Source organism: Carassius auratus, chromosome 8, assembly GCF_003368295.1.
Source record: "Carassius auratus strain Wakin chromosome 8, ASM336829v1, whole genome shotgun sequence".
Lineage (NCBI taxonomy): Eukaryota > Metazoa > Chordata > Actinopteri > Cypriniformes > Cyprinidae > Carassius > Carassius auratus.
The window spans coordinates 5,341,191-5,368,455 of record NC_039250.1 but is presented as its reverse complement, the minus strand read 5'-3'; the positions used below and the strand labels follow the sequence as shown (position 1 = coordinate 5,368,455).

The following is a 27,265-nucleotide window of genomic DNA, read 5'->3' as shown; positions in this document are numbered from 1 at the left end:
TTGCCATGTCTGCATGAGGAAATTTCTAAGCAACACTAAGAGTGGGCGGTATGACCAAAGTATTACATCAAGGTATGAGTAATTTTAAATCACATAATGGTATATATCACAATATAGTTATTTTTGTTGGGGGAAAAAAAGAACTGACCCCTAAATACTATATATATGAACAGTTACATTGACAAGATGTTATCTATGATATGTTAGGATGTAAAAAAAAATAATATATATATATATATATATATATATATGTGTGTGTGTGTGTGTGTGTGTGTGTGTGTGTGTGTGTGTGTGTGTGTGTGTGTGTGATATGTGTGTGTGTATCACTCCACCCCACCAGTGTAATATATATATTATATATAATATATATATTATATATTACACTAGTAAAAATAAATATGTTGGTATATGTATAGAAATGTAAACAACATTTCTACACTGGGTCAAAAATGAACTGTATAAAAATGTTCCACTTTCTATGAAATGTTAGTCAAGTATTATGTAATAAAATTGTTTGCTTTGTAAACACACACACACACATACTGTAACTATGTAGTAGTATTTTTTGTCCTATCACAGAATATTTGTCTTTCTACACAGTCCCACACTGTGCAAATGCAGTCTTTTCTCAGATATCTCCTCTGTCAAGGTTGTGTGTATATGTGTCCTGTCTCTTTAGTTGTGCAAGTGTGTCTCTGTGGTTTTCTTTTACTCTGTGCATGCAGTATGCAGGCTGTGTCAGCTCCAGGTGGGGTGTTGACATGGCTGTAGGTAGCTGGCAGGTGGCAGAACAGTGCCGCACCTGCGCCAGGCAGAGAGAGAGAGAGAGAGAGAGAGAGAGAGAGAGAGAGCAGCCTCATTCCTCCGTGCCCTGGAAACTATGCATACTGTGCACTCCTGAACCTCTCCGGCTAACAAGCTGCTTTACCAACTAAAAATCACATTGAGGCTATATAGACGAGTTTTAAAGTTGAGCTTGGGAGCCCTTGGTGAGTATTGCATTGAGTGTGGAGAGCTGGTAAAATGAGGATGAATGTGTTTTGTTATGCGGAGAGTGAAACCCAGCTAAAGACCTTGCACCATATATTTGTCTTTTAATTATTTCTTCTGTTTAAGCTTGTCATGCAATGTTTGCTCATTATAAAGAAACATTAAAAGCTTTACAAATAGCCTGAAAGTAGATGTGTGTGTTTGTGTGCGAGGGGAATGTAAGGAAGGGAAGACGTGCACGCACTGTAAGTCAGCTAACTGCGGTCTCAAGTTCCTGAGAGGATGAGGTGGGCTTCTTAACACATAAACACACTGATCTTTCCTTCTTTCTCTATTTTTCACTCTAACACACCACACACATGAGCTCTAGTTAATCCAATCACAGCCTCCTCATCTTCCTGCAGCCTCTTTCTCAAAGTCCCCTTTTTCCACACGCTCTCTTTTCCAAAACATTATCTCTTTTTTCCCCATTTCCATTCCAACACAACACACAATTCCTCCATCAATCTCTCTTCTCATTCCCCTGTGGTGTTTTGTTTTCCCTTACCTTCTGCATGTTTTAACCATTTTTCTTCACCAGCATTGGACTTCTCTTTGCACCAACAAACTAATTTTCTGCCTTTTTTCATACTACAGGGAAGAACTACGGTCTGACAGAACTTCAGGGAAATGAAAAAGCCATATATATAAAAGAAAAAAAATCAGATGCCTTGATTTTGTAATTCTGGGTAATACAAAAAGTTGATTAGTTTAATTTTATGTCTGCCGAATCTCCATAGTATTAAAATGGTATACCATAAAAAATGTATAAACACTAGAAACTAAACTTATTTTAAATGCTACAAGTGAACAAGGCATCACAACAGTGAAATGTACAATATGAAAAATATTCATATTAAGATTTACTAAAGATTACATTGAACATTGTTTTTAAATTATTATGTTTAAGTAAAGTAAAAATCCAGGAAATTAGCAGACATGCAGTATAATTTTTATCTTATAGCACCCAAAATATGTCTGATACACTGTAAAACACATTTTAATGGCCGTGAATAAATTATTTTGTAGTCCCTATCTTTAACCCTCCAAAACTCACAGCTGGTGGAGAAACATCTCTATGCATGAAGTCAGTTTAGTTATTGATTAAGTTCTGCACTCAAGCTCATAAAAGAAAGTAGCTGCAAGACAGAGCGGCAATCCCACAGCATCTGCTTTAATAAGAGAACGCCTGGGTAATTGATGGAAGATTGACTGAATTACTAACTAGCACAGGCAGCTAATAAATAGCACCAATCTCAATATGAGAGACAAAGAGGTGAATGAAATTCAATCTGTTAACCTCTTCATATATGTCAGGGCTAGAATCTACTCATATACTGCATGCTCCAAAATGCAGATGAATGGGTGTCATTTACAAGAGGTCATTTCTTGTCCCTGCTCTTCTGCAACTATATTGCAGTGATAGACTTTACTGTCATCTTGTTTTTACAAAGCTGAAATGACCTAAACGCTGTGTCAACACGTCTCCAGGATGTCCTTATTTCTTTGGAGGTGGGGATATAAAGAATAGCATTATGAGGGAATGGCCGACCTAATGTGTTCCATAGCAGCTGGTTAGATAAAACCTCTGCAGAATATCAACGAAAGCAGCAAATGTGGCATGCATTCAAAAGAGCAGATTAATCTACCAATGCCAGGGTACACTGTAATTGAAAATGTCTACAGGGGGCTATCTATGCTCATCTATAATGTAAAAAACATAGGGTTATCCTCATAGAATCCCTCAGAATCAGAGTCCAGTGATGATTGTGCATAATGTATGGGGAATACTGCTTTTTCTTTTCTTTTTTGCATTCTGGTTCGTGCTTGGAATAGTGTTTGTCTGATGTTGTTTTACTAACCATGGCTTTCTGATTGTAGCTTTTTGGCGACCTAATGGAATAAATGCTTGGCTTCTCTGAGGAAAAAAAGCAGGGTGTGTTTGTATAAGGGAAGACATTTGCTCCCGGACAAGACAGCAACTTCTGCTAAAGGTCTGCTCTCACCTCTAATCAGCCTAACTCCTCTTGACAACGAGATAACAATATCCACAACCTGAGCAGATCCACAGGGGCAAGAATTCACGCAAAGCAATCCCTTCATGAAATGCCAATGGCGGTATCTATGGTTACTGTTTTGGGGAAGACGGTTTTTGTGGGCCACCACCTTTGCCCTTTCTCAGTTGTGTGGGAGCTACTGTGCCTGTTAAACTCCATAACCCTTCTCTGCTGTGACCTTTGACCTCCGGGCACTGATATTCAGAGAGAGCAACTATCTTTGACATTTATATCCATGTTCCCTTTCTCGTCTCATTTCTTCTAATTGTATCCCCTTTTTACCCACGGCAAATGAGCACAAATAAAATCTCTCCTCAAGTGTGCTCTTTTGAATGCCATACCTTCGTCACATTATGCTATTTTTTTTAAATGCATCAGTCATTTTAGTCACAAAGCTATGGGTTGTAAAGGTTTTAAAGCTTTAGATTTCTGTATGATTGTGTGAGGCAAGTCACCGTAATGTGAATGACCTTGAGATGTCCTTTAGCATCACGGGAGGCAGGTCAGTTAATTGGCTAATGGGCAGGAGAGAAAACGCAACTGCGTTTGCAATAGCGCGAGTAAAGACTCGCCTGCTGCTGTCTTTTCCTGGGGTGCAAAATGTAGATCAGAGAAATGTGCAGTTTGTGCACAGTCTCAAGAGAGCCTGCCACTCAAATCCGAACGCCTGTATGAATTCCAAAACACACAGGCAGAAAGAGAGAGAGAGAGAGGGAGGGGGAGCCAGGAGAAGGAATGAAACAAAGAAAGTGGGATGGAGGATGAGGGAGGTCGGAAGCTAAAATGATAGGGGATAAGAGCCAGCTTGAAAGAAATGGGCGGTAATGCGCTTCTTTCACCTTTCTCTGTTTTATCTTGTAATTCAACTCTAACCAACAATCACTGTTTGTGATCAAGCCTCTGGTGAACATTATATATATATATATATATATATATATATATATATATATATATATATATATATATATATATATATATATATATGCAATATGTATCTGGAGAGACATCTGTCAGTGTGCCAGATGAGTGGTTTGTTGTGTTGGTAAGCAGGTTGTGTGTTCTGTGTAGTATTTTCGACCGATTATCGTCTGTCTGTGCGTGGCACTTTGAATTTGCGCCAGAGGAATTATTATGCTTGCGCTTGTGAAGCCTGCTCGCTCCCTCTCTCCTTCTTGCTCTCTGCTTAGCTTTCTGCAAGGAAAATGAGGATGAATCAAACTGAGAAATCACTGTGGACGCCTATTAAAATTTAAACCTGAACATTTTGTTGCTATTCATGTATATTTAGCTTTGACATAATAAAAGGCCTCTTTGCAAAAGGATATTATTAAGATTATATCAGATTATTATTCATAGCACATTGTTCAATTGTACCTAAACCTTATTAATACATTAGAATAGATACAATCTTTTTTAACGTAACAGGCATTCGATTTGCCCCAGTTTTTTCAGGTGATGCTCTTTCAAATATAGATAATTCGGTTATGTTTCATTAATCAGTGTATTTTTTTTATATTTCTGCTCAAAATGATTTAGAACAATAAAAAGACATGTTATCATTAATAACAATTATTAAATTACAGTAAGGCAAAGAAGTTAGTGCTAATAATATAGCATCTATAGTATAAACTTGGAACATTTTGCATACTTTGCTATCTTACTTTTGAAACACTTTTCTCGACTAAGCCATTTTTGAGAACTAAGAGACTTTTCTCATTTGCCTTCTGCAGGAAACAACGGAGATGTTAAAGAGATATCTCTTTCCTATGGGCAGTTTTTATCTAAACATCTAACAGATAAATTTTAATTGAAGCTCAAAATTTACAAGTACAATTTCTAAGGTTTTCTTCGTCGATTTACTCGCTTCTCATTTGAACACTAAGGGTAAAATTCTCCCAGAAGTGATGTGATCACAAATATGGAATGTGATGAAAGCTCACATTAGCTACTGAAATCTTCTCTGAGTTATTTAAGTCTGAATCTGAGACTTGTCTAATAAGCGCATTCTGACTTCACCTGTCAGTGCGCTCTATCCTCCCTAGAGCTGGATGTTCAGTTACCTCAGTAACTCTCAAGGCATTTTCTCTAATCAGTTGGCAGAGTGAGGCTCATTCAGTAATTACATTCAGAGGTTACATTTGTGTTCTAAATCTGTCAGAGCCGTTGAAAACGATTAAGTATTAGGATACTTTTTCAAATCGGAATGAAGAGCATAGCAAATAGATTACAGAGTGCTGTTTACTCTTTTAAAGATGCCATGTCGAAATGGCAGCAAGAGCATAAAGACTTAAATATGGTATCTGGCATGGATTCTTATTATAAAACTATACCGCAAAGGCTACACTTGCCAATAATGTTATTTAGCAGATATATAAAAGACTCGCACATATTCTTTTGTCCTTTTATCTTAAATGTTGTGTGCTAAATCAAATGGATTAAAAGTGAATCCGGTTTTATGTTGTTATTCTATCTATGATTGTAGACACAACATTTTAGCATGTCATGTCTAGCTTCCCTTCAATAGCCGTATTTCAATAGCCGTGTCCCAGGTTATCTGATCTAATGTTAATCATTTTTTATGTCTTAATAAGCGGAGGAGTCCATTTACTGCTATTATAATACATTTATCATTGGCACATCCTCTGATTCCTTCAAAAATAAAGTGCCCCTCTTATGCCATTTCCAGTGTTGCCTTTCATGCAGTAAGAAATGTAGCTATATGTGAATGTAAACGATCTGCAAAGTTGTAAAGTTGAAAGTGCACAATAAATAAAGTTATTGTCTCCCAAAAAAAGAATCAACTGAGTACAGTCTAGACGAGTCATTAATAATTCGGATCCCACTTCCGTGATGGCTACACATTATGGGATAACACATTTGCATAATGCGCGCCTATGTTCTGCATTGGGCTGGCTGCAAACTTGACCCTGCTTACAATCACATCAACGTGGGATTCACAAAATGTAGACAAAAAGATAGATCTGTATCCTGTTTATTTGGTCCAGCTGCTCCACTGATTCACAGCGTTCAAAATACAGAACTATTAAAATATGTGTATCGTTTCCGACACTGCTGTATGCCGTAGACCAATCACAACAGAGTAGGCCATCTAACCAATCGGAGCAGGGCAGACCAATCAGAGCAGAGGCTGAATCTTTGAACTGCTTCGAACAAATCGTTTGAGAATCCCTGGAAAATGAGGTGATATTAAATGCATAATTTTAGAACACAAAAGTGTTTTTTGGCATGTAATCCTATTGTAGACTCCCAAAACAATATTAGGAAACTTAAAAATGGCATAATAGGAGCACTTTAAAGCAATATTTGTTCTTGGACCCAACTGTCAATTTTTATTGACATTTTCTTGCGTCAAAAAAACTTAATAGCTATTCAGTCCAAGCATCTTCAAATTAATATCTTATAATCTAGACAAAAAGTTTCAAAAACAGAATTAATATGCCTTTATATTGAAAAGCAATACTGAAAGTACCTTGCCTGAAATACTGAAACCTGCACAGTGAACCATGTTTAAAACTCAGGTGGAAGGCGCCACCGTCTGAGGGCTCGTTGCAAAAGCACTCCAAGGCAGTCGGTCAGATGGATGCTGTGGTTCTCCTGCAGTGGGAACTGTGAGGGATGGATGCAGTGGTGTCACACGCTTGCAAAGCCCCAGAGTCTTCACGGCCAGAGGGGGGCAACCTGAGCCTCTACTTTAACTCTCAGAAATATCAAGTGGCCCACTTTGACACTCAGCTGTCATGTGTAGTCATGCTGTGTGGAGAGGGGTGCAAACTCTTCCACCCAGCCATCACACATCCTGGGGCACTTTTCCCACCCCTGCTGCCCAGATTTCAGCATCTCGGCATCTTGTCTCCCACTCTCTCTCTCTCTCAGTTGTCCACCTGCGCCCTCATCCATCCCTTTTTAATATGCAGTCCAGCTTTAGCCTTATTAGCATTGATATGCAACCTTGGAGTCGGACAACAAAGGAGAAAGCCCTAAAGCAGAGTAGTGAGGCTGTTTGGAGGAGGGAGTGAAAGGATATGAGGAAGGATAGAGGTGAAGTAGAGGTAGGGAATAAGATGTGAGGTGAAAGAAGAGGAGAGGCTGTGTCTACGTGGCCATAGTTCTGTGTAATGGCCGTTAGGAGCGCATGTAGCTGGGATGTCAGCACTGCGGAGGAGGAGGAGAAATGTATAGGCCTATGTGGAAGCTATTTACCTTACCTTTAACTTCCTCCTTCCCTCCCACACCTTATTACCTCTCTCACTATAAGAATCGTGGACAAGCCCCCTCACTGCCCCAATGTTTTTTTTTTCTGCAAAAACTGTGTTTTTACCTCACTCACACAAAAGAAAGGGGGCAGGAGGTAAGGCAGGGATTCACTGTTGGGAATCGCTTTCTTTTCAATTAGCATTTTGATTGCGTGTTAAAGCCCACACACAAACAGTCAAACATTTGCTTGAAAAATGAATAATGCTGCCCACATTTAAATTTGAACATGCACCGCTCAGATGGGGGATTTGACAGTCACTACAACTTAGTAAATACATATATCTGTGCTGCCTTGGCCATTCGAAATGATGCAATTATGTTTTCCAGCTTTATGTGATGTGCTAACACAGGCCTAGGTTTTTTCTTACCCAGCTTCATTTGTAAGCTTCCCTACTTCCCTTTCTGTCTCTCTCTCTTCATTTCTCTCTCTCGGGGAGAGTTGGTTCCTGGCAGGCACAGTCTCCCACTAGCCTGGTGACAGCCGGGGGAGGCAGTTTCTGAGCCCTTAGTCAACAATGGACACATACACTAGCACAACACACACACAGCGCAGCATGTTTAGTGCAGCCTGCCCTACCTCTATCAGAGAAGATGGGCAAACACAGGCAATGATCTCCAGACGTGCCTGAACACTAACTACACTATGTATGGAAACACACCCTCACACACTGCCTTATAGATTCTCATGCACACGTACACACGAGGTCACTCCCACTCATTCCCATTTACAAACTTACACTCTGGCATGTACGCTAGTACACAGTTACACAACCTTCTACGTATTCATCGTCTTCCGCCTAAATGTGAATTTTATACAAATTTTAAAGCATTTGTTTGGTAAATCATAAAGAAAAAGCATACAATCATCACATTAATCAAATGAATTATACGGCTGTATCCTTTTGACAGATCAAACCGGAGTGACGAGTGTTAAATTGAGAATGAAAATGGAAGATGAGAGCAAAAAAAAGGTGAGCATTAAGATTTAACACTGCCTCTACATCGTAAATGGAGTTTAAACTGCAGCATATAAGAACCTGCTACACCTGTGCTTTCTCTCCTCTCATTTCCTCTCCACTCTTCTCCTCAGCCTTGTTCTCAAATAAAGCTCCTCTCATCCTACATAAAGGGGAGGAGTAGCATGCAGAATTGAAAAAGAGGAGAACGAATAGAGAGAGACAGAGAGAGACTCCAATGCTGCCACTGCAGCTGCAGGCAGTGAGACACAGCAAGGGCAAACACACACTTGCGCACTCACACACACACACGCTTGCCTGCACAAAACCACCGCAGCATCCTTACCATCTTAAACCCGTTCCACTCCATTTGTAAGTCGGCGGGGAGAGTTCACGCCTATAGCCGTGCTAATGTCTCCTCACTTGGAGATCTCTCTTGGTCTCTCCTCTCTCTCTCTGTATGTGTCTCAGCGGTGGCGAGGCAGCGTGTGGCCAGCGGGAGAGAGAGTGGGCATTCCTCCTCTGAGTGAGGCTGCTTGTGAATGCATGGGCTTCGGCAAGAGCTGAACGCTGCAGCCCCACTCCCTGCCCCCTCCTCATTGGTGAGATCAGAGCAGCACCCTCCTCCTCACTTCTCTCACTGGCTGCCTCAGCTGTCCGTCATCTGCGCTACTCTGGAAAATTAACACTTTCGCTCTGGCAGCCTTGCAGACGGAGGCACAGGCGCTTCGGCTAGCAGAAGCCCTTTCAGAAGCAGCAAAGGCAATCAATCGCAACTGAGGTCTCAGCTTGAGTTAGAGCGGACTGATTGCACCTACAGGCATTATGGTAATAGGGTGCCTGTGCAGCACTACTAATTAATGCAAGTTAAAAGCATGCAATGATTGCAGAGTATGTTTAAGCTTTTATATATTCCTATATATAGGTATACTGTACAGTTGGTCATTATTGCAGGTTTTATTTTGCAATGAAGACCTGCCGACTTTATTCCATTATTCCATTATTCATTTTATTTTAGGGCTAAATACAATACCAACAATTAGGTTAAATAAATACTTTAACAATGAATATTGAATTTAATTGAAATTATTTTTACACTTGTTTGATAAAACAGAACATCAACATTAACATGGTTCGAAACAGCAGTGAATTACACAGTGCTGCCCTTGACAATGGTCATTATTTGGAAATATTTGACCACTTTGACTACAATTTGTCTATATATATATATATATATATATATATATATATATATATATATATATATATAATAAGTACTGTCAAACAATTAATCGCGATTAATCACATCCAAAATAAAAGTTTGTGTTTACATAAATATCATGTATATATAAATACAAACACATGCATATATAAGAAAACTATGTTATGTTTATATATTAAATATATTTACATACAATAAAAGAATATAAATATGCAAATGTATATTCATGTAAATATTTTCAAAATATATACTGCATGTGTGTGTATTTATATATACATAATACATATACACAGTACACATATATTTTTGTAAACAAAAGCTTTTATTTGGATGAGATTTATTTTATAATTATTTATGTATATTTATACACATTCAGTGTATTGCTATCAAAAACTGCAAAAAGTAGTTTCAATAGAGTTAAGCAATTAAGACGCCAAATGTTCAGTCAGTGTTAAATGTGAGACGAAACGTGTTTAATTACATAGACCACATTTTTTATCTACTGAGCATCAGATTCAAGAAGGCACAGGTTACTGATCACACACCTGCTCTTTGTACAAACCATAACTGCACGCACATTCACTCACACACGCGCGCGCAAAATGAGCTCCCTAGAATAATATTCTGTCTTCATCCCTATTGTCGCCGTTTATGTGATTAACAGAAAGGAAAAGAGCGAAGCTAAAATTATTATAACGAGTGATGAAGCCCTTCTTAAAGCTGAGCATAACGGTGTGTCAGTGATTTCCACTACAGTGTAACGTAACGTAGACGTTAATACTCTTTCAATTGCGAGCACATTACTCACCATGACCATTCTCCTGTCCGGAGGTGAACGGGGAAAAGAAAAAGCTCGTTCTTTTATTCAAAAACCCGGTCAAAAATATAAACGTTGCGCTTTAGAGCGTTTTTATTTGAGGGGGAGTCGTTCCCGAAAGTCTTGATGGTGTCGCGTGGACCCAAGGACAGTCAGATGCAGACAGGTCGGTTGAGAGATGGAGAGACGGAGTCGGAAACTTACGGCGTCGGTCGGAGAGTGTCGATTTATTCGTCTATTAAGGGGGAAAGTATCCAAAATAAAACAATAAAAACAAAAAAGATCGGTTCCCTCATTCACTCTGTGGAGCTAGTAGTGCGAGCTTCCCTTTTTTCCTTCTCACCATTTATGGAACGTAGAGTCAGGCTACAGTGAGATCTGATTGGCTGGGCGGGGACAGACAGGGGTGGCGCGCGCTGCTCTCGAGGAGACGGTTGGAGAGGGTGAGGCGCGAGTCATTGGGGAGCGTCGTGCCTTTGGGGAAATAGTGGCTCTGATTGACAGCTAATTTGACCTTCGCTTGCAAGTGGGAGACAGGTACAAAACGTTTTGCCTTTAAGTGTAGTCTGTCAAAAGCAAACTGTATCTGTGATGACTAGGTTAATAGATAGGGATTCATTTACTATTTGGAACCTGAGGGAAAACGCAAATGCACACAGTGTATTTTACCTCACTATCGAGGTAAGCAAATATTTTTTTAAAAGTAATTTATTAATGTATTTTTTACGTTGTTTTGCAACTCGAAAATTGTTTTTAGATTGTCACACGCAATCTGTTGTGCAATACAAGTTGTAAGTTGGAGCCACTAGCAAAGTTACCTGCAGTAACGTTACCTAAGACTTTTTAAACAATTTATGTTAACACAAGTGTTGGTTTATATTTGTGACATAAACATTTATATAATAACTTTTTACAAGTTAAAATTGTATCCTGGTTCTTATTAATTCAGGACACATATTTTAAGACCACAACTAAAATAAAACATTCTGTTTGTGTATAAAGCAAAAAGAACAAATCACGCTTATGTCAGAGAAAGTATTTGAAATGTGAAATAATTTATGAAGAATTAATGTAACCTTACTGACTTTATTTAGTAACTTTATCGCTAATAATAATCACCAATAACAATTGCAAACTGTTTTATACATTTTATTTCTGATATCTTGATCTTTATTTGCAGTATCTTGATGTTAAATTAACTATCTAAATTACTTTATTTCAAAAAAAGTCTTGTTATTGCTTCTCAATGTCAAATCAGTGTAGAACATCAGTAACAGCAAGACAAGCTTATTAATATTCACAAGTTTATCTTCTCATATGTGACATAACAAGCACCCCCCCACACACTCTTAAACTCGTTCTTGCACATATAAAATTCAGTTACATCTACTGATGTGAGAAGAGCAGTCTTTGTAAAATAATGTCATCCAATCCATTATATGTTTTCTTTCATTGTCTCTTTTCTAAATAAAACTGCAAACTGTTCCCACATTCGGTTGTTCGCAGCTGCACGCGGACTGAATCAATAATTAACCACGAGACCAGCCGCTCCCACCCCTGACAAAACCCATTTCACATCTCCACCAGTGAGGGCTGCCCGAGAGCGACTGCCTGCCGAATGAAGGGATTTCAGATTTATTTACCAAGATATGTAATTCATCACAGGCAAAAACACATTTCCTGCTTGCACCCATTTACTCCACATATACTATCCTAATGTCACACATTCAATAGGTCTTTGGGGGTCTTTTTAGTGTTGTGTGAATACATTTTACTCTCAGGTTTGTTGCTGGGAAATAATAGGGGTGTCATTTTAATATGGTGCAGGTCTTTGTGCTGCTGTACTGGTACAATAGAACAAATCACAGGGCTGGAATGGGCTAGAAAACAGCTGTGGTCCTATCATCTCTGCACCTGCACTTCCATAAACCGCAGCGGATGTCCCTCACGGTGAGCTACTGACTTGACAAGAACCACTTTTGGCATGAGAGTCCAGCACAGCCATAAAAAATGAAAGACATTTCTCACTGGATGGCCAGGCCTCACTCTTGGGGAAATTGTACTTGAGCACTCGACCCTAGAAAACCCATACTTTATGTAGACTATTTATATTTCCCGTTCTTTTCAGATGCGCTTGGCCCAGTAGCATGATGGTGTGCTTTTTGCTGATTTAAGTTCAAATGAACGCGTCTGACAAAAGTAAATGTGTTTTTATTATTAGTATTAATTAAATGTGGTTAAAAAAATTGTTATTAAAGTATCATTTAATATATTTTTTTTGTATATAATTATATTTTAATATACAATTTGTATATAATTATATTTAAATATACAATTTTACATATATATAATAGTTTAAATATAATTAAATGTGTGTGTGTTTATCCTACATGGTGGGGACCAAATGTCCCCACAAAGGATATTAAAAAATATTTGACATTGTGGGGACCGGCCTGCAATCCCCACGAGGTAAACAGTTATTAAAAATATTAAATAATGTTTATTTCAAAGTGTAACAATGCAAAAATGTTTTCTGTAAGGGGTAGGTTTAGGGTTAGAATTGGGTTAGGGGATAAAAAAATATTGTTTAATCAGGATAAAAGTAATAGAAGACTATGGAAGGTCCCCACAATTCACGTAAACAAATGTGTGCATGTGTGTAAAACATTCACATGATAGTAAAAAAAAAAAAAAAAAATAAATTGCAATGCTCTGCCCACTTCACAAAACACACCACAAACTAGTTATTGTGTTTTGCATCCCATTTTGCTCACTGAACCATGTGGCACCATGTGAGTTATGGAAGGCATTACCTTTCATCTTCCTCACAACAAGACATTAATTCAGGTCCCTCCCACCAACAGAGAGAGAGATCGGAAAAAAACTGCCTGTCATTTCATTCATATGCAGGCTTGATTCAATTATACACAGGACCTCTCATCACAGCACAGGCAAACTTGAGTTAGTCCATTAACCTCTGTATGAGTTCACCAATCTAAAGTCTAGCAACCACTGATGGGAACCATCACTGAGCTCTTCACAACCTCCAAACTGAACGAAAATGAGAAGCAACGCTCTCCACCCTTATCTACCTTCTGATACCACCGACCATTCGTCACATGGCATGTGGTAGGAGCAAATGTGTACTTTGACTTCACAGATGCCTATTTTTACTTTCATACTGTGTGTTTATGCAGAGCAACAGAGGAAAGGTTGTGTAGTGGAATACTACTCGCGGTAGGTTTTTTACTTTTTCTACTTTAGCTGACCATTAGCCATTTCAGATATTTGTGTGTGAGAGAGACATATTCATGTGGGTAGTCAATGGTAATTTGAATGTAAACAAAGTGCTAAGTGCCTTTATGCAGATGTACATGTTTACATGTTGTATGTTCAGTGGAGTGGATTTATTGCATGTAGATTGAACGTTTTGCTCCCTTACTTTCTTGACTTTTTTTTTCTGTCTTTTTGTAGACAATAATGGTAGAACAGATCAGCTCCTGGCAATAGTTACGTAACAAACAACAATATATACCAAAAAATAGATTAGATCGCTGTGGAATTACTTAATATTCATCACTACTGAGACTTTTACACTATGGTTGCTTTTGTTGCAAATCAAAGAAACATTAAGAAATCCTAAATAAACAACAAGAATGATTCTTACAATGACATTTATCTTCCTGACTTTCTCTTCCTGTCTCTCTCCCAGAAATCTTTATAAAGAACTAAATGTCAGCTTCTGGTCTTTGTAGCAGCCGATGCTGTAGATAGAAGAGGAGACAAGGCCAGTCTGGAAGGTTTGGTTTTGATTTCCCTGTATTAAAAATATTGATGAATGAAGGATATATATTTTGGTTTTGGAAGTCCCCAACAACAGGTCGACATGCATGAAAGGTAAAAAAAAATGTTCATTGTCTTATAATATGCATTTATTTTTACCTTACTTGCTCGATGACTCCCAAACGATTTGCTTACTGATTCATTTTTCCAAACCCTTCCCTTGCGTGACGCTAATCTGTGGTGATTGGTCTCATTTTCATCTCATCTTGCCTGTAATGCCTGATAAAGTAGCGTTTGTGAGCACAGTGCTGCTTTGTGTACAGCATTACCGGGGGAAAACGCAATTTTTACTGCTCCAAAAGTGGCGCCTATTGTCAAAGAATGAATTTGCATTCAGACTGATGCAATAAGAACAATAAGTGGGCGAGCAATATGCTAATATTTCATGTTGACATGAAAATTACATGGGATTCATTTTAAAAATGATTCAGAGTCAACTCTTTCTTTTGAGAGACAATAACTTTATACGCGGTGCACTTTCAGATTTAAAACTTTGCAAGATTTTTTCATTGACTTAGAGCTGTGTTACACACTGCATTAAAGGTAATTTTCAAAAATCCATAATAGGGGCACTTTAACATTTTGCCAATTCCAACTAAAACTGTTTTCAAATTGTTGTACAATTACACATGCATTTTTATATGACCCCACTACGTGGAATATTTGTTTTTATGAAAGCCACAACACAAGACTACTTAAGAATCAAGTAAGCAGTCATAACATCTAAATATGCACACTTTGTCTTATACATATGTATAAATATGAACCTAAAATCCTGTTAATAAAAAAAAATGTCCATGTTATTTGTCAGCTACCCATTTGCAGCCACCGCTATGATTGCTACATATGAGAGAGTGTTTTATATCGAGGCCGTGTACACCAGCAGTAGACGTGCAGGCTGAGGGAACGTGTCCAGTATGACTCAGAGGCTGCGTGTGACCCTCTGTCTCTCTGTTCACTCCTGGGCTGGGTGGGGACAGATGGAGGGAGGGGTCTTAGGGATTAGACTGGCATGAGGCCTGTGGTGGGAGGCTTGGCCAAGAATACATGGAGGTTTTGTGTGGGAGGATGTGACCTCAGGGATCTTTACTATTGCAGAAAAGTGTATGTGTGTGTCTGTATACATAAATGACTTTCATTTAGTCATCATGCGTTGGATAAGCCTTTCGGAAAAACGAACAGCAGGTAATAGCAGTCAAACTAAGATAGCATTATTTTATATAAGATGCCGATTTTTGTCCTCCAACCCACATGCATTTTATGCCAGCCATTTTGCCAAATGGGCTATTTATGCAGGTATTTTTGAGCTAAAGGATGGCTGTTCTGACCACCGGCGGAGGGGTTTTATAACAGGCCAGCTAATGTAAATCACATCATTTACCGGCTGTCAAAAATCCATTAAAAGTGAAGCAGCATGCGAATTGAGTAACGAGCTAAAAGCAACGAGCCTAATTGATTTATTTTCAATCTGTAAAATGGTGTTTTATATGCTCAGCAAACTAATTGACACTGAAAATGTATTTTATTTTATTTTATATGTTTGATTGTACAGTAGTTAAATTGGATTGTAATATATGATTGAGTGTCATTGTGCAGCTTTTAAACAAAGAACACATTTTCTTGGAAATGAAAATATTTATGTGTGTGTATATATATATATATATATATATATATATGTATATTATTATAAATATATTATAAATAATTTTATTTATTTATTTATTTATTTTGTTGTTTTTTGGTGTAGAATGTCTGTTCTCTTTTTCAAAATTGAGTTTGGGCGTGTGTATGATTTTGATGCAGTCAGAGGTTTGGTCAAAGCCTTTGCTAGCTGAGCATGTAAAATGTCACTTTAGTTATTGTTCACTCAAACACTAAGAGACACATACACACACCCAGTACAGCATCCTCTCTCTTTCTCCCTCTCTCTCTTTTTCTGCCTGTGCTCCTTTGTTTCTGGAGTACCTCTGATCCTCTGCGGCCGCTTAGTTCCAATTAGAGCATCCCACCAGCCTGGCCTCTAACACAAATACACACACATACACACACAAATGCTTTGCCCCAGCCTCCTCTCACACTGCCTCGTTTCAGTCCTCAATCTGACTAATTACTCTGAACCTTGCATGCCCCATCTCTCGCTGCTCACAAACACACACATACACCACCTGACTCCTTCTGTTAGCCATAACCACAAATCCAAGTGCTCCTCTTTGTCAAATATTTCAAATCTGCAGTCCCCTTGGATGTGTGTGTTACTCGTGCTCCATCAGTATCCCATCGACGTTATCGATTTCCACCAAATGCATCCTACACATTCACTTCACATTAACTCCTGCTTCCAGCATGAACACCAAGCATCTATTCTGAGAGTTTTAACATGTTAAAACATGCAACAGACATGGTGATAATTGTTTCAACTGAGCAAAATCTTCTAGTGAGATGGAACATTTATTTTGTCTCAATTTTCACCCTGAATAATAACAGGTTTATTTAAAGACACTGAAGTGTAGATCCCCTGCAAGCTGTCAGCTCAAGTGCGTTAAAAATTGCACATCTCATTTGGAGCCTTGTTTTAAAATTTGGCTAAATTCTCTAAAGGCACTTCACTTTGTCCTGTTATTCACGAGCAGATTAGGAAGAGAAAAACTCAAACACATTCAAAACACTGAATGTTTAATTTTATTTAGTATTTTCAAGCAAAATACTTTGTTTAAAAAAAGGTTTAGAAGGCCTATTTTTATTGAAAAATTTACTGGAATATAAAATAAGTATATAACTTTTTTTTTCCCAGAAAATGTATACAATTTTGATTTGTTGAAGGACAAATACAGTCATTTTTTTCTCCACACGTCAAATTCTATCTCTTATTTGACATATCCTGATCGTCACAATTCTCATTCGCCTTGGGAGTAAGGGGTGAAGTTTTTTCCCTCTGAAGCAAATATTTCTCTCTGTCAGAGGACATGAGTATCACCCAGTCCAATTCCTGTTCCTGTCACCTCAAAGGAGAACCTCGACACCACATCAACTTTTTTGGCGGCTTCACCGCCAGGCAGCACTGCACATGTCAGGCTGCTGAGCTCAGGCTCGGCTCACCCAGTCGACGCTTGCTACGTTTAGATACAAAAAACCTGTCTGAAAACGACGGTTGTGTTTTGTAGCTCAGATATTTTAGGGGATGTGGATACAGGTGATGATTGAATTATGATTTAACTGGTAAAAACATATGTATCATCCATGTCTGTTCACTTTTGCTCAGTTTTGTGCATTTTCAGTGCTAATAAAGTCTATCAAGGTTAAAAAATGCGACTACAAATAATTATGCTGATTTAGATGGTACTTATCATGATGACCTTTAATGAGTGTGTTTTTCTGGTTTACATTAAGGTAAGCCTCATTATTTGTGGGGAAAATGAGATGAATGTGGCACTGATGAATCCTTGAGCAGATATCAAACTTAGTGGGAGGCTCTCCTCATGGCCAGTTCCAAACGAAGGTGACATTGAGCGAAACACTTGAGCTCTTTTCTGATCATTAACATCACTGACGATTCTCTCCATCTCATTTGTGTAGTGCAGTCACTGACGGTTGGCTGGAGGGGGACTGAGCAATGGTGAAGACCGAGCTGTATGACGGTTGGCTGTAGGGTGGCCTTTGCTGTGTTTGATCGCAGTTGGAGCTCTCGAGCACGATGAGGAAGACCGCTGTGGTCCATCTGGCCTGGTCTTTAATCAGTGCTTCCCTTCAGAGAGGGGGCCACGCTTTCCCTGTGCTGACCAGGCCAGCTTTTGCTTAGAGCAACCACAAGATGAATGTAGCTTATTCATAATATTATTCAGCCCTCTGCAACAGTGAATATCTATAGTGGATTTCAGTTGGTCTATATTGAATTGTAATAATAATGTATCTAATTATGTCTGTCTTAAGTTTTAAAAGAAAGAAAAAAGTTGGCATATCTTTGATCAGATGTGTCATACCCATTGAAAAATTGCTTCTTATATATCTTACACTGTTTAAATAATGCACACACACAAAGATACACACACAATTATTTATACACAACAGGTCAGTTTTTTAACTCTAGTCCCCTCAAATGCTAAACTAAAAGTGTACCACAAGACTAACAAATCTATACGTGTTTGATATTCATAATACATGGCAATCATATAGTAGCTTTTCAAAGTTGTGCAGACTGAATTTGATTCTGAGCGACTACTGTAAGTTATCTGAAAAAAGTATCTCATTTTTAGCTCATTGATATTGAAGGTACAACTCATATCTCTGGGGTAAAATCAAACAGAAATATGCCATCGATCTCTCTTTTTTCCTTTCCTCGTTCCCCCTGTTCCCCCACCTATCTTTCCGTGTTTGTAGATACTCCATCACCTTGTCTTTCTGAGCCCTGGGAAAAGCATCGTCAGTATTTCTGCGCCACTGTCCTCCATCCATGCTGCCTTTCTCCCAGAACTCATGGTGCCTTACTTAATCAAAGCAGAAGAGAGCAAGACGAGAGAAAGGAAAAGATTCAGAAAAAGACACAAGGGCCGCTAGATGTAGACAGAAGGAATGCCTTAAGAAGCAATTAGCATATGTACCCCCCCACCACCCCCGCCTGAAACGGGATTATTTCAGTGAGTTTGTATTGATGTTTTTGAACAGGCTCTATGGCAAAGCATTTAATGCTGAACACTGCTGTTAGAGAGAATGCATTATTAATGTGAGGGGAAACTAACGGGGACCAGCAGTTCCTTGGGGCTGTGAAGAGGACGGTTGGCGTCTCTGAGGAAGCAACACCACGCCTCAAAGGTCTTCCTCAGTAATGCACACATGCCAGGCATCTATCATTTATTCATGACAGTCAGGCGCCTCCAACTCCCTCGAACAATTAACGAATCAATGAAATGTATGGGCTCAGAAACTATCAATTCGGGGAAACAGCGCCGTTTGTCAACGTGTCAGCTCTTGGGCACAGGCTATCATTCAGGCAGAGAGCACATTTATCACTTTAGAAACAGCCTGCGTGTCATAGCAACGCGGATAATCCTACTACAAAATGGCTGCCCGATTCTGATGAATGATTGAACTTCTTTAATAACAATCGGCCGTGACTGCTTTTATTAATTTATTTAACATGCACTCCAACATAATGGATGGGGTTTTTCAAGGAGTCTCTGGAATCTGTTTTCTTGTAAATAAACAGCAGCGTGTTTTGTTCAGTTTGAGGGAACAAATCTTGTCCAAGTGGCCCGTTTAATTTCAAATCGAGTTCATCTTAAAAGATTGTAGGCTGAACAATTCAACAACTAATGTCTTCGAGCTGTAAAAGTAAACGTGGGCGAAGAGAATGAGAGGAGGAGAAAAAGAGTGAAATTGATGAATTACTGGCGCTGCTTTCTACACTACATTGCCTTCGCAATTCCTGTTCAATTAACAAAACCATTAATTATAGTACTTAAGCAAGCCGGGGTAAACCAGACAAGCAAGCATTCATGCACTTAACACACATTCCTGCGTAAGCATTTACCGCTCCTCTTTTAAAAATCACTCCATCATCATTCCTGAAATACTGAATCATTAAAATGTCTATTTCTTTTTCTGGAAGAATAAAACGGCACCGGTGCTGAAAAAAAACATGAACTATTTTCTGCATTTGGAAATACTGTGTATTTTAGTATGCATTCTCGTCTTGAGTGCCGGCTCAGCCATAGAAATGACTCTTCCTTTGTAATTTCCCCCCCTTTTCTGCTCTTTCTTTTATTTTGTATCTTTTTATGGCTTTGCTTGAATAGTCTCACTTGAAACACAAAGCTCTCGCTGTTCACTGGATCCTCAGTTTTGATGTTCTTTTTCCCTGCAGAAATCACAGCCCTGAAACTCCAGATGAAGACTAGACCTTTATTCTGTATGCTGAGAGAGGTACGTGAACATGTTTTTCTTTGGGGACCATCATCGCCAGCACTCGCCCCCTGCTGCTGAAATCACAGGCTTTTTACTTCCAGGTCATGGTGCCTGTATCACTCACGCTGACCCCTCTCTTCTCTGACTCTTTTTTAGCTGTCTTTTCAAAGGGAAAAAGGGGAGAGTTTTCAAGACCTCCAATCTGCTGCTCTCCTCATCAACACCCAGTCCCTGTGAAATCATCAAAAAGCAAAGACAGTGGGGAAAAAAAAATCACATCTTTTCATACTGACTCTGGGCTCAGAGTTTCAGTATTAACTGTCGTCCCTGGAGGAAGAGTCTTCCACTAGATAGGCACAGGGGTCAGATGTCACCTGTCCTCCCAGGCGAGTGGAGCACTGGTGGGGCTAAGACTCAAGCAAGGCAGGCTGCCCTGGTTCTCTCTCTCTCTGCCTGGCTGGAGACACCTGCTCCTCGCTTCACTGGTGACGGCCCCCAGTGGTGCTTTTTACGTCTACTTCCACATGCACAAGCATCCTGAAGCACTGCGGGTGTGCTAGTGGATATATGTAAGTGAGGTGTGTTGTTTGTGTGTCATGTTTATGCGAGATGCACACACAAATGTACTCTTGTGTTGACAGCACAAACTTAATTTCATTACATTTGTTTCCTAATGAGCACTCTCATCCTCTTTTCCTGCTTAACATGCTTATGCCTGAAAACACGAAACTGCCAGCATTTATAGCTCTGCAGCCAGATTGCTTGAGCTAATGCATCCTTAGACACGTTTCATAGGATATCTAGGGTCCCCTGTGTATTGTAGCTTGGGTTTGCCCCTAGTTAGATCCAAACTCAGTAGTCAACTGAGCCATTATTGCAGTCAAACTATTCCTGAGCATAGGGTATTTATTATAGAATAGAACAAAACTGGAATCTAAAATAAAAATGTATAATTGTTATTTTATTAATTAATTCATTTTTTTTTACTGGTAGACAAACACTGATCTTGAGCATAGCTATAGATTTTTTTGTTTTGTTTTGTGTGCCACAAAATGTGGGATGGAGGAAACACATTTATCCCGAGTGTATCATCTTGTTGTTTTATTTTCACATTTAAAAAATGTAATACTTTAGAAAATAATGTTTTACCATAAAAAAAAAAAAGAAAAAAAAAAGGCTGGTCAAAATGTTTTGCATAAGGGCACAAAGGTGGACGCCTCTTGTGGGCTTTGAATGTATAACTTTTCAGTTACCAGCTCAGATCTTTAACCGATAGATAGATAGATAGATAGATAGATAGATAGATAGATAGATAGATAGATAGATAGATAGATAGATAGTAAATGTTGTCTCTGTTAATGCCACTGATATTGTGGTGCTTAGACAAGTAAATAAATGTGTTTAGCATAATCAGATTACTTAAATACAACAACACCAACTATTTTTACTTTGGTTTCACACAGTTTAGAATATGCTGTTTAGTTTCTCTTAATTTCACATCTATTTGCATTCCATATGAGCTCAGAGCGTCACCATAATGCTCACTCAGTATTTGGATGCAGTTCTGTGGAACATTTGGCGTATGCCTATTAAAAACAGGTGGTCCAGCATCGCTAGTTTACGAAACAGGAGTCTCTTTCTCCACTCTCTCATTTACACATGCACACACATGTGAGTCTGAGCAGTGCGTGGTGGCTAATTCTCTCCCGAATGCCTTGTGCATGTGTGTGCAGTGACCGTTGAGTGACCCACGGGTTAAATAGATCATTCTTGCGGCCTTTTCTTCCAAAATGGCAAAGCGCCCTGACAATAGCTGCGGCCTCTGAAGCTGCAAGGCTCTAGGCTCCAGATCTTTCTGTGTGATGGCTGTGCCATTTCCACACTTGCACAGTATCACAGACTGAGGCTGTCCTTGACTGAGGCGTCGGAAATTAAATCTGGATAGAATATTGATGGGAAGTACTTAAAATTCTCAGCAGCAAGAATAAAGTGCTAGTGTCATATTAGGTTTAGCTTTTGTGGCAGGCTAAATATACACAGAAGTAAAAAGGTATTGATGTCGGAATTCTGAGGTGAACGCTAATGAGGAGAGACATCCTACTAGAAGGAGAAAAAGGTTCTTGTTTTTGAACAGGAAGTTGATCCACTGCAATCTACTGCCATTGTGTTGCAAGATGTGAATCTTTTCACAGTTGATGAGTCTGCTTTACTTGCTGCTTGGCGTAAAGTGTTCACACACACACATGCGTACACGCTCACTACTGCTTTGTGCGGGGGTAGAATTCTGCACCTGTTCTCAGTACAGTTAGGCTGGGGTTGAGCAGCACAAATGAACTAATTTCCAGGGCTACATCGAACAGAGAACACTGCAATCACAGCAGGAGGAGCCTGTCGAGCCGGCAGATGGGCAGAGCTAATCATTGTTGTGAAATAGAGATGACCCTGCCTATCTTTCGCACTGCCAGCAGACATTTGCCAATCGCTCTTCAATTCCCTCTCCTCTCCCCCTCATCTCTGTTTGTTTCTCAGCTCCCTCCAACGAATTTAGGAGTGAACATAACCTTCAAAAGTAGCTAAAAAATTAAGTTAGAAAGCAAGCACGCTGCCGTTTGACATAGAGCAGCTGTAACCCGTGGACTGCTGGAGTGTGTGTGTGTGTGTGCACATGAACAGCATTTCCAATCTGCAATGGAATTTTTTTAAATAGCAAATCTGTATGTGTTTGGATTAATACCCACAACCCTACCAAATCCAGTGTAGTTTCGTCAGAACGTGCCGTTTTTCCCCATAATTGTACTATTGTGCTATTTCAGAGGCTTCCATCATTTGTGCTGAATGCTGAAAAATGTTTTATAATTGGAAATCACACCGTATCCTGCTTAGCGCAGTATCTCGAGTGGCAATGTGTCATGCTTAATTAAAAAAAACACTGCGGTTATTAACCGTGATTAGAAATCATTTCAGTGTCTTCTGGATGCTCGAGAACCCATGAGAGTGCTTGGCACGAGAATACCAAAATCAAACATAACTACTGTTATGTGCTGCATCTATTTTGCTACTTTCGAAAATAAAACATTTTATTTTTATTCAATTATTCCAGGTATATGTTAAAGCACGCTGATAAATAAATTATCTCAGTATTAGCAATCCATTGCTTCCTATGATTGCGCTTGGCGTTTAATGTCAGTTCATGTTTGTAAAAACATCTTCAGAACTAGCTCTGAGTGTTTTCATTGCTTGATTGATTTACTTAATCATAAAATACAATCATTACTTTGATATATGAATTCTACACATGCTGCGCATATAGAAATATAATTGAAAAAGCTCCATCCAGATGGAATGTTCTAGTCGTTTTGCTCTGCAAGATGTCTGAGAGCAACTTAATGCATGTAAAAATAAAATAAAAAATACTGACAGAGAACTGGAAAAGAGAATATAATCTCCCTCTCACAAAAAAATGCCTAGACAGACCTCTACCTCTTCTCTGTACAATGATTTAATGTATGCAAATGATCTGGCTTCAGTTAATGAAGGCACAATTAATCACTGTAACGATGGGCTGATTTAACCTGGTTAATTACAATCTGAAATGTGAGTTGTGTGTTTGCAGATAAATGTGAGTCACAAATGCAGATTTTTTGGAGAAAAAACAGTCCTGCAGAGATAAAGACATATTTTCCTTCTCCCAAATGAATAAACAGCACAATTTATTATCCAAATGAAGCGAAAAACAAGACAATCAGCTAGGGTTTATTTTTTATCCAGAAATAAAACAAATAATCACATACAATGTACAATGACAATGTACAATGACTACAACTGACAGTAAAAAATAGATGAAATGATGCCAGACATAGCAGCTGAAAAAATTATATATCAATGTTTTATTCTATTAATTCTATATTTAACATGAAAAGTGCAGAAGCAGAACGGTAAAACAGTTCGTTTTACAGTCTCTCGAGGTGGAAAGAGAAACGGAGAGAAACCACCTCTCATTAAACCATCTTTTTAAAAAATCTACTTTCGTGAACTGAATCAGTGCTCTGCCAATGTGAAAATTCTAGAACAACACTTTGTGCAGTCACACGGTTCCCAACAACTAGTGACACATACATATCGCTGTCACTAATTTTCATTAAATAGTAATTGTTGCATATATTTTCCGCTTTCCCAGTTCAAATTGTGACTGACTGCTAGATGACGATGATTTTCCTGAATAACTTTTAAAAATGTTGTAGTTCAAATGAGAATATTTGTGGTTGTGACTTTACATGCCTTGTTTCTTTTTTCTATCTTCTTAGGGCTTGGATGAATATGCAAAATGTTTCAAATCCCTGAGCTGCGGAGGATTTTAAGGCAAGTGTGTACACGCACCTCAGAAAGGTTGCAAAGAAGGGTTTAAAAATCAGCTCTCTCTGCCGATGAACACCCAGCTTCATGCGATCGCAGTGTGTGTATGTACACTTGCGTGTGTGTTTGTGCACTGGCAGAGGAGCTCCAGTGCTGTCAGTATGAGTCTGATTTGTGTGAGAATGTGGTGCGGCTCCAGGCAGGCAGGCTGATCCTGTTTTGTGGAGATGAGGAACGAGAGCCCATCACAGATTAGACACCCACAGTTTCGTGTCGATTTAATGCACCAAGTCAGGGATTTATTCTTAACCGACCGGCGCTTACAGCACCAGCCAGCAAACCAGGGCTTTCCCATACAACCATCTCTCTTCCCCCCAAGACTGTAGCAGAAGATCAGAAATTACTGAATGAGAACGTAAAGGATGGTTATCTACTTTCATAGCTCCAGACTTGAGTAAAAACACATTATAATCAGGAAAAGCCATAGCCAGCTATTATCTACAGTATTAGTATGCTCAATATTGGCCACCTATTAATGGAGAAATAAAACAACTTAATTTTTATGTGCTACAAAATTTAATAATTACACTAGCCATCCACTTATTGAGTTATTTGGTAACATAATACTAATAAGACACATGCTTTCTATTTCACATGTTTTCGAACATGTGAAATGTGCTAAAAGGCTGCAGAGCGCCTGCAGAACATATTCAGAAAGTTGTTGGAAATTCACAATGATGCTTGAAACAAAATGTACATATAAAAATCTGTCCTTTAGCCATCTAACATCACTATTCTCAAATTACTTTAAGCATACACAGTCACACACACACACGACGCACTTTCAATTTCAGGCATCAGTACACCACCGCACAAACACATTCTGAGCAGGAATGCACAAACAATACACTAACACAAGCCGCTTTTTCTCTCGCAATCTGTCTCTTTCTCTTTCTCTCTGGCTAACTGATAGAAAGATCTAGTCGGAGTGGGCGGCCGTTTCATCACACAATGAGGCATGAAAACATTGGCTAATTCAAGCCTAAGGGCTGCACACATTTACCTAAATGAAGTTAGTATTCTTATTCTGCTATTCTACTAAAATAGTGCTGTCTATTTTCTCATTCGTTTGTCTGATGGATCCGTCTATCCTCTTACCCCCAGAGCCCTGGCCCCCAGTTGGCTGGATGGATCTCGGGGGAAAAGCAGCGAGCCCCTGCCTGGGAAGGAGCCTTCCGCCTGGGCTACTGCCGAGTTCTGTGAACACCTTACCATCATCTTCAGACACTGCTCGCGAGGTGCACGTTTACAGGGAAGAGGAGAAAAGAAGAGAAGAGGAAGAGAACAGAATGCTAGCCAAGGTTTTTTAACGAAATATACAGGCTAAAGAAAAAAGCAAGAGGTGGAAGGAAAGAGAAAACTGGACTGCCACAGTAATAGAGAGCCGTGTGCTTACGTTCACATTCGCTCTACACACACACACACACACAAACACGCACGCACACAGTCAGTGCAAGCCCCAGATGGGCAAGTCATCAAGCAAGCTCAGCAGTTACAGCTATCTTGCTTTGAGTAAATGAGAAAATGAAATGATTGTGCGTGGGAGAGGGAGAGAGAGCGAGTCTAGTCTCTCATCCATTACAGTACGCCCGGAGAGCAAAGAGGTTCTGCCTTCAGCTAGCAGCCGTTTAACTGGACCTAAATGCTCTATCCCTGCACATTCATTTAGACCTGTCAGCTGCCACATTTAGAAGCAGGGACACACTGATAAAACATAGAAATGTTACACACGACAGAATTATGAACACACACTTAGAGAAGTGAGGTGACAGAAGAAGAAAATCCAATTCCTTTACCTCATTGCTCAACAAAGCAGCATTCAGTGTTCGGCTGATTTCAAACATCTTGTTGGTGGCGTTTCGTTTCTTGTCGCTTTTTGGTGGGTTTTTTTTTTGTTTTGTTTTGCGTTCTCGTGGCTCAACGGCTCCTTTTTCTCTACTGGAAATGGGAATCAGTCCCGAGGAAAAAAAAAAAAGAAAGAAAAATGAACAGGTTAAAAAAAAGAAGAAAAGGAAGGAGAAATCCTCTATATGTGCTGTCTGGCTGGATGTATTTTCTTCTCTCTCGCGCCCGTGTTTTCTGGTGCACCTCTGTTAAATGTGGCGCTTGTGCCCTGGCTCACGCCGCACGACTGAAGAGTCAATATTTTTATTTTTTTAGCTCCCCAGAGTCAGCACATTAAAACAAGCAGTCGGTCTGCCGGGCTTCTTCCCTTATCTGTCCTCCACACACTCGCCTGCACAATGCGTTCCGATCCTCACACTGCTCTGTAGCAGATTAGTTCGTCCCAAAACATAGCTCTTAGTTTAAACTCCTCTCTCTCTCTTTCTCTCTCCCTCTCTCCATCCTCACCCTTTCTCTTTCTCTCTCCTTCCTTGCTCCCTCCCTTCCTCACACTCCCTCTCTCTCTATCTCTATCTCTTTACCCCCACCCCACCCTCCATTCGCTCCCTCTCTCTATTTCTCGATCACGCTCTCCTGCAGTTACAGTTCACAGTGTTACCACAAGGTGGGAAGACTGTTCATAACAGACATGACACAGGCACATCTGCCTTTCCTGGCTCATCTTTTCCTCTTCGTCTGGCTTCACGGCTCTCCTCCTGCTGCTTGTGGGGAACATATGATCGCTTTGGCACCCACTCACCTCCGTTCTCCTCTCTCTCGCCTCCCCCCGTGCCTCAGTTGCCTTGCGACATCCATATTTGATGTATGGGAACGGGATTGATTTATAGACCAATAACATTAAGAAAACTCT

General features: G+C 39.4%; 1 protein-coding gene and 1 long non-coding RNA gene across 10 annotated transcripts in view; one reads left to right on the top strand and one right to left on the bottom strand.

Moving 5' to 3' along the window:
- elavl4 (ELAV like neuron-specific RNA binding protein 4) overlaps positions 1 to 26,914 on the bottom strand; it is a 77,280-nt gene extending 50,366 nt beyond the window's left edge. For 2 of the 9 annotated variants that reach the window (XM_026269221.1, XM_026269222.1), the window contains exons 1-2: positions 26,307 to 26,907; positions 25,609 to 25,737 (exon numbers count right to left, since the gene is read on the bottom strand). In XM_026269221.1, coding sequence (XP_026125006.1) covers positions 25,609 to 25,737; positions 26,307 to 26,354 — 177 coding nt within the window. In that variant the 5' untranslated portion in view covers positions 26,355 to 26,907. Of the gene's footprint in view, positions 1 to 8,663; positions 8,885 to 10,347; positions 10,716 to 25,608; positions 25,738 to 26,306 lie in introns of those variants that run through there. The other 7 variants (XM_026269219.1, XM_026269220.1, XM_026269229.1 and 4 more) reach the window with 6 other exon arrangements.
- LOC113107064 (uncharacterized) lies at positions 13,072 to 25,746 on the top strand. Its single transcript, XR_003292615.1, has 7 exons — positions 13,072 to 13,593; positions 14,069 to 14,156; positions 17,587 to 17,695; positions 17,773 to 20,115; positions 20,254 to 20,666; positions 24,402 to 25,522; positions 25,615 to 25,746. It is a non-coding gene; the product is annotated as an uncharacterized LOC113107064 (long non-coding RNA).
- Positions 26,915 to 27,265: the final 351 nt, after the last annotated feature.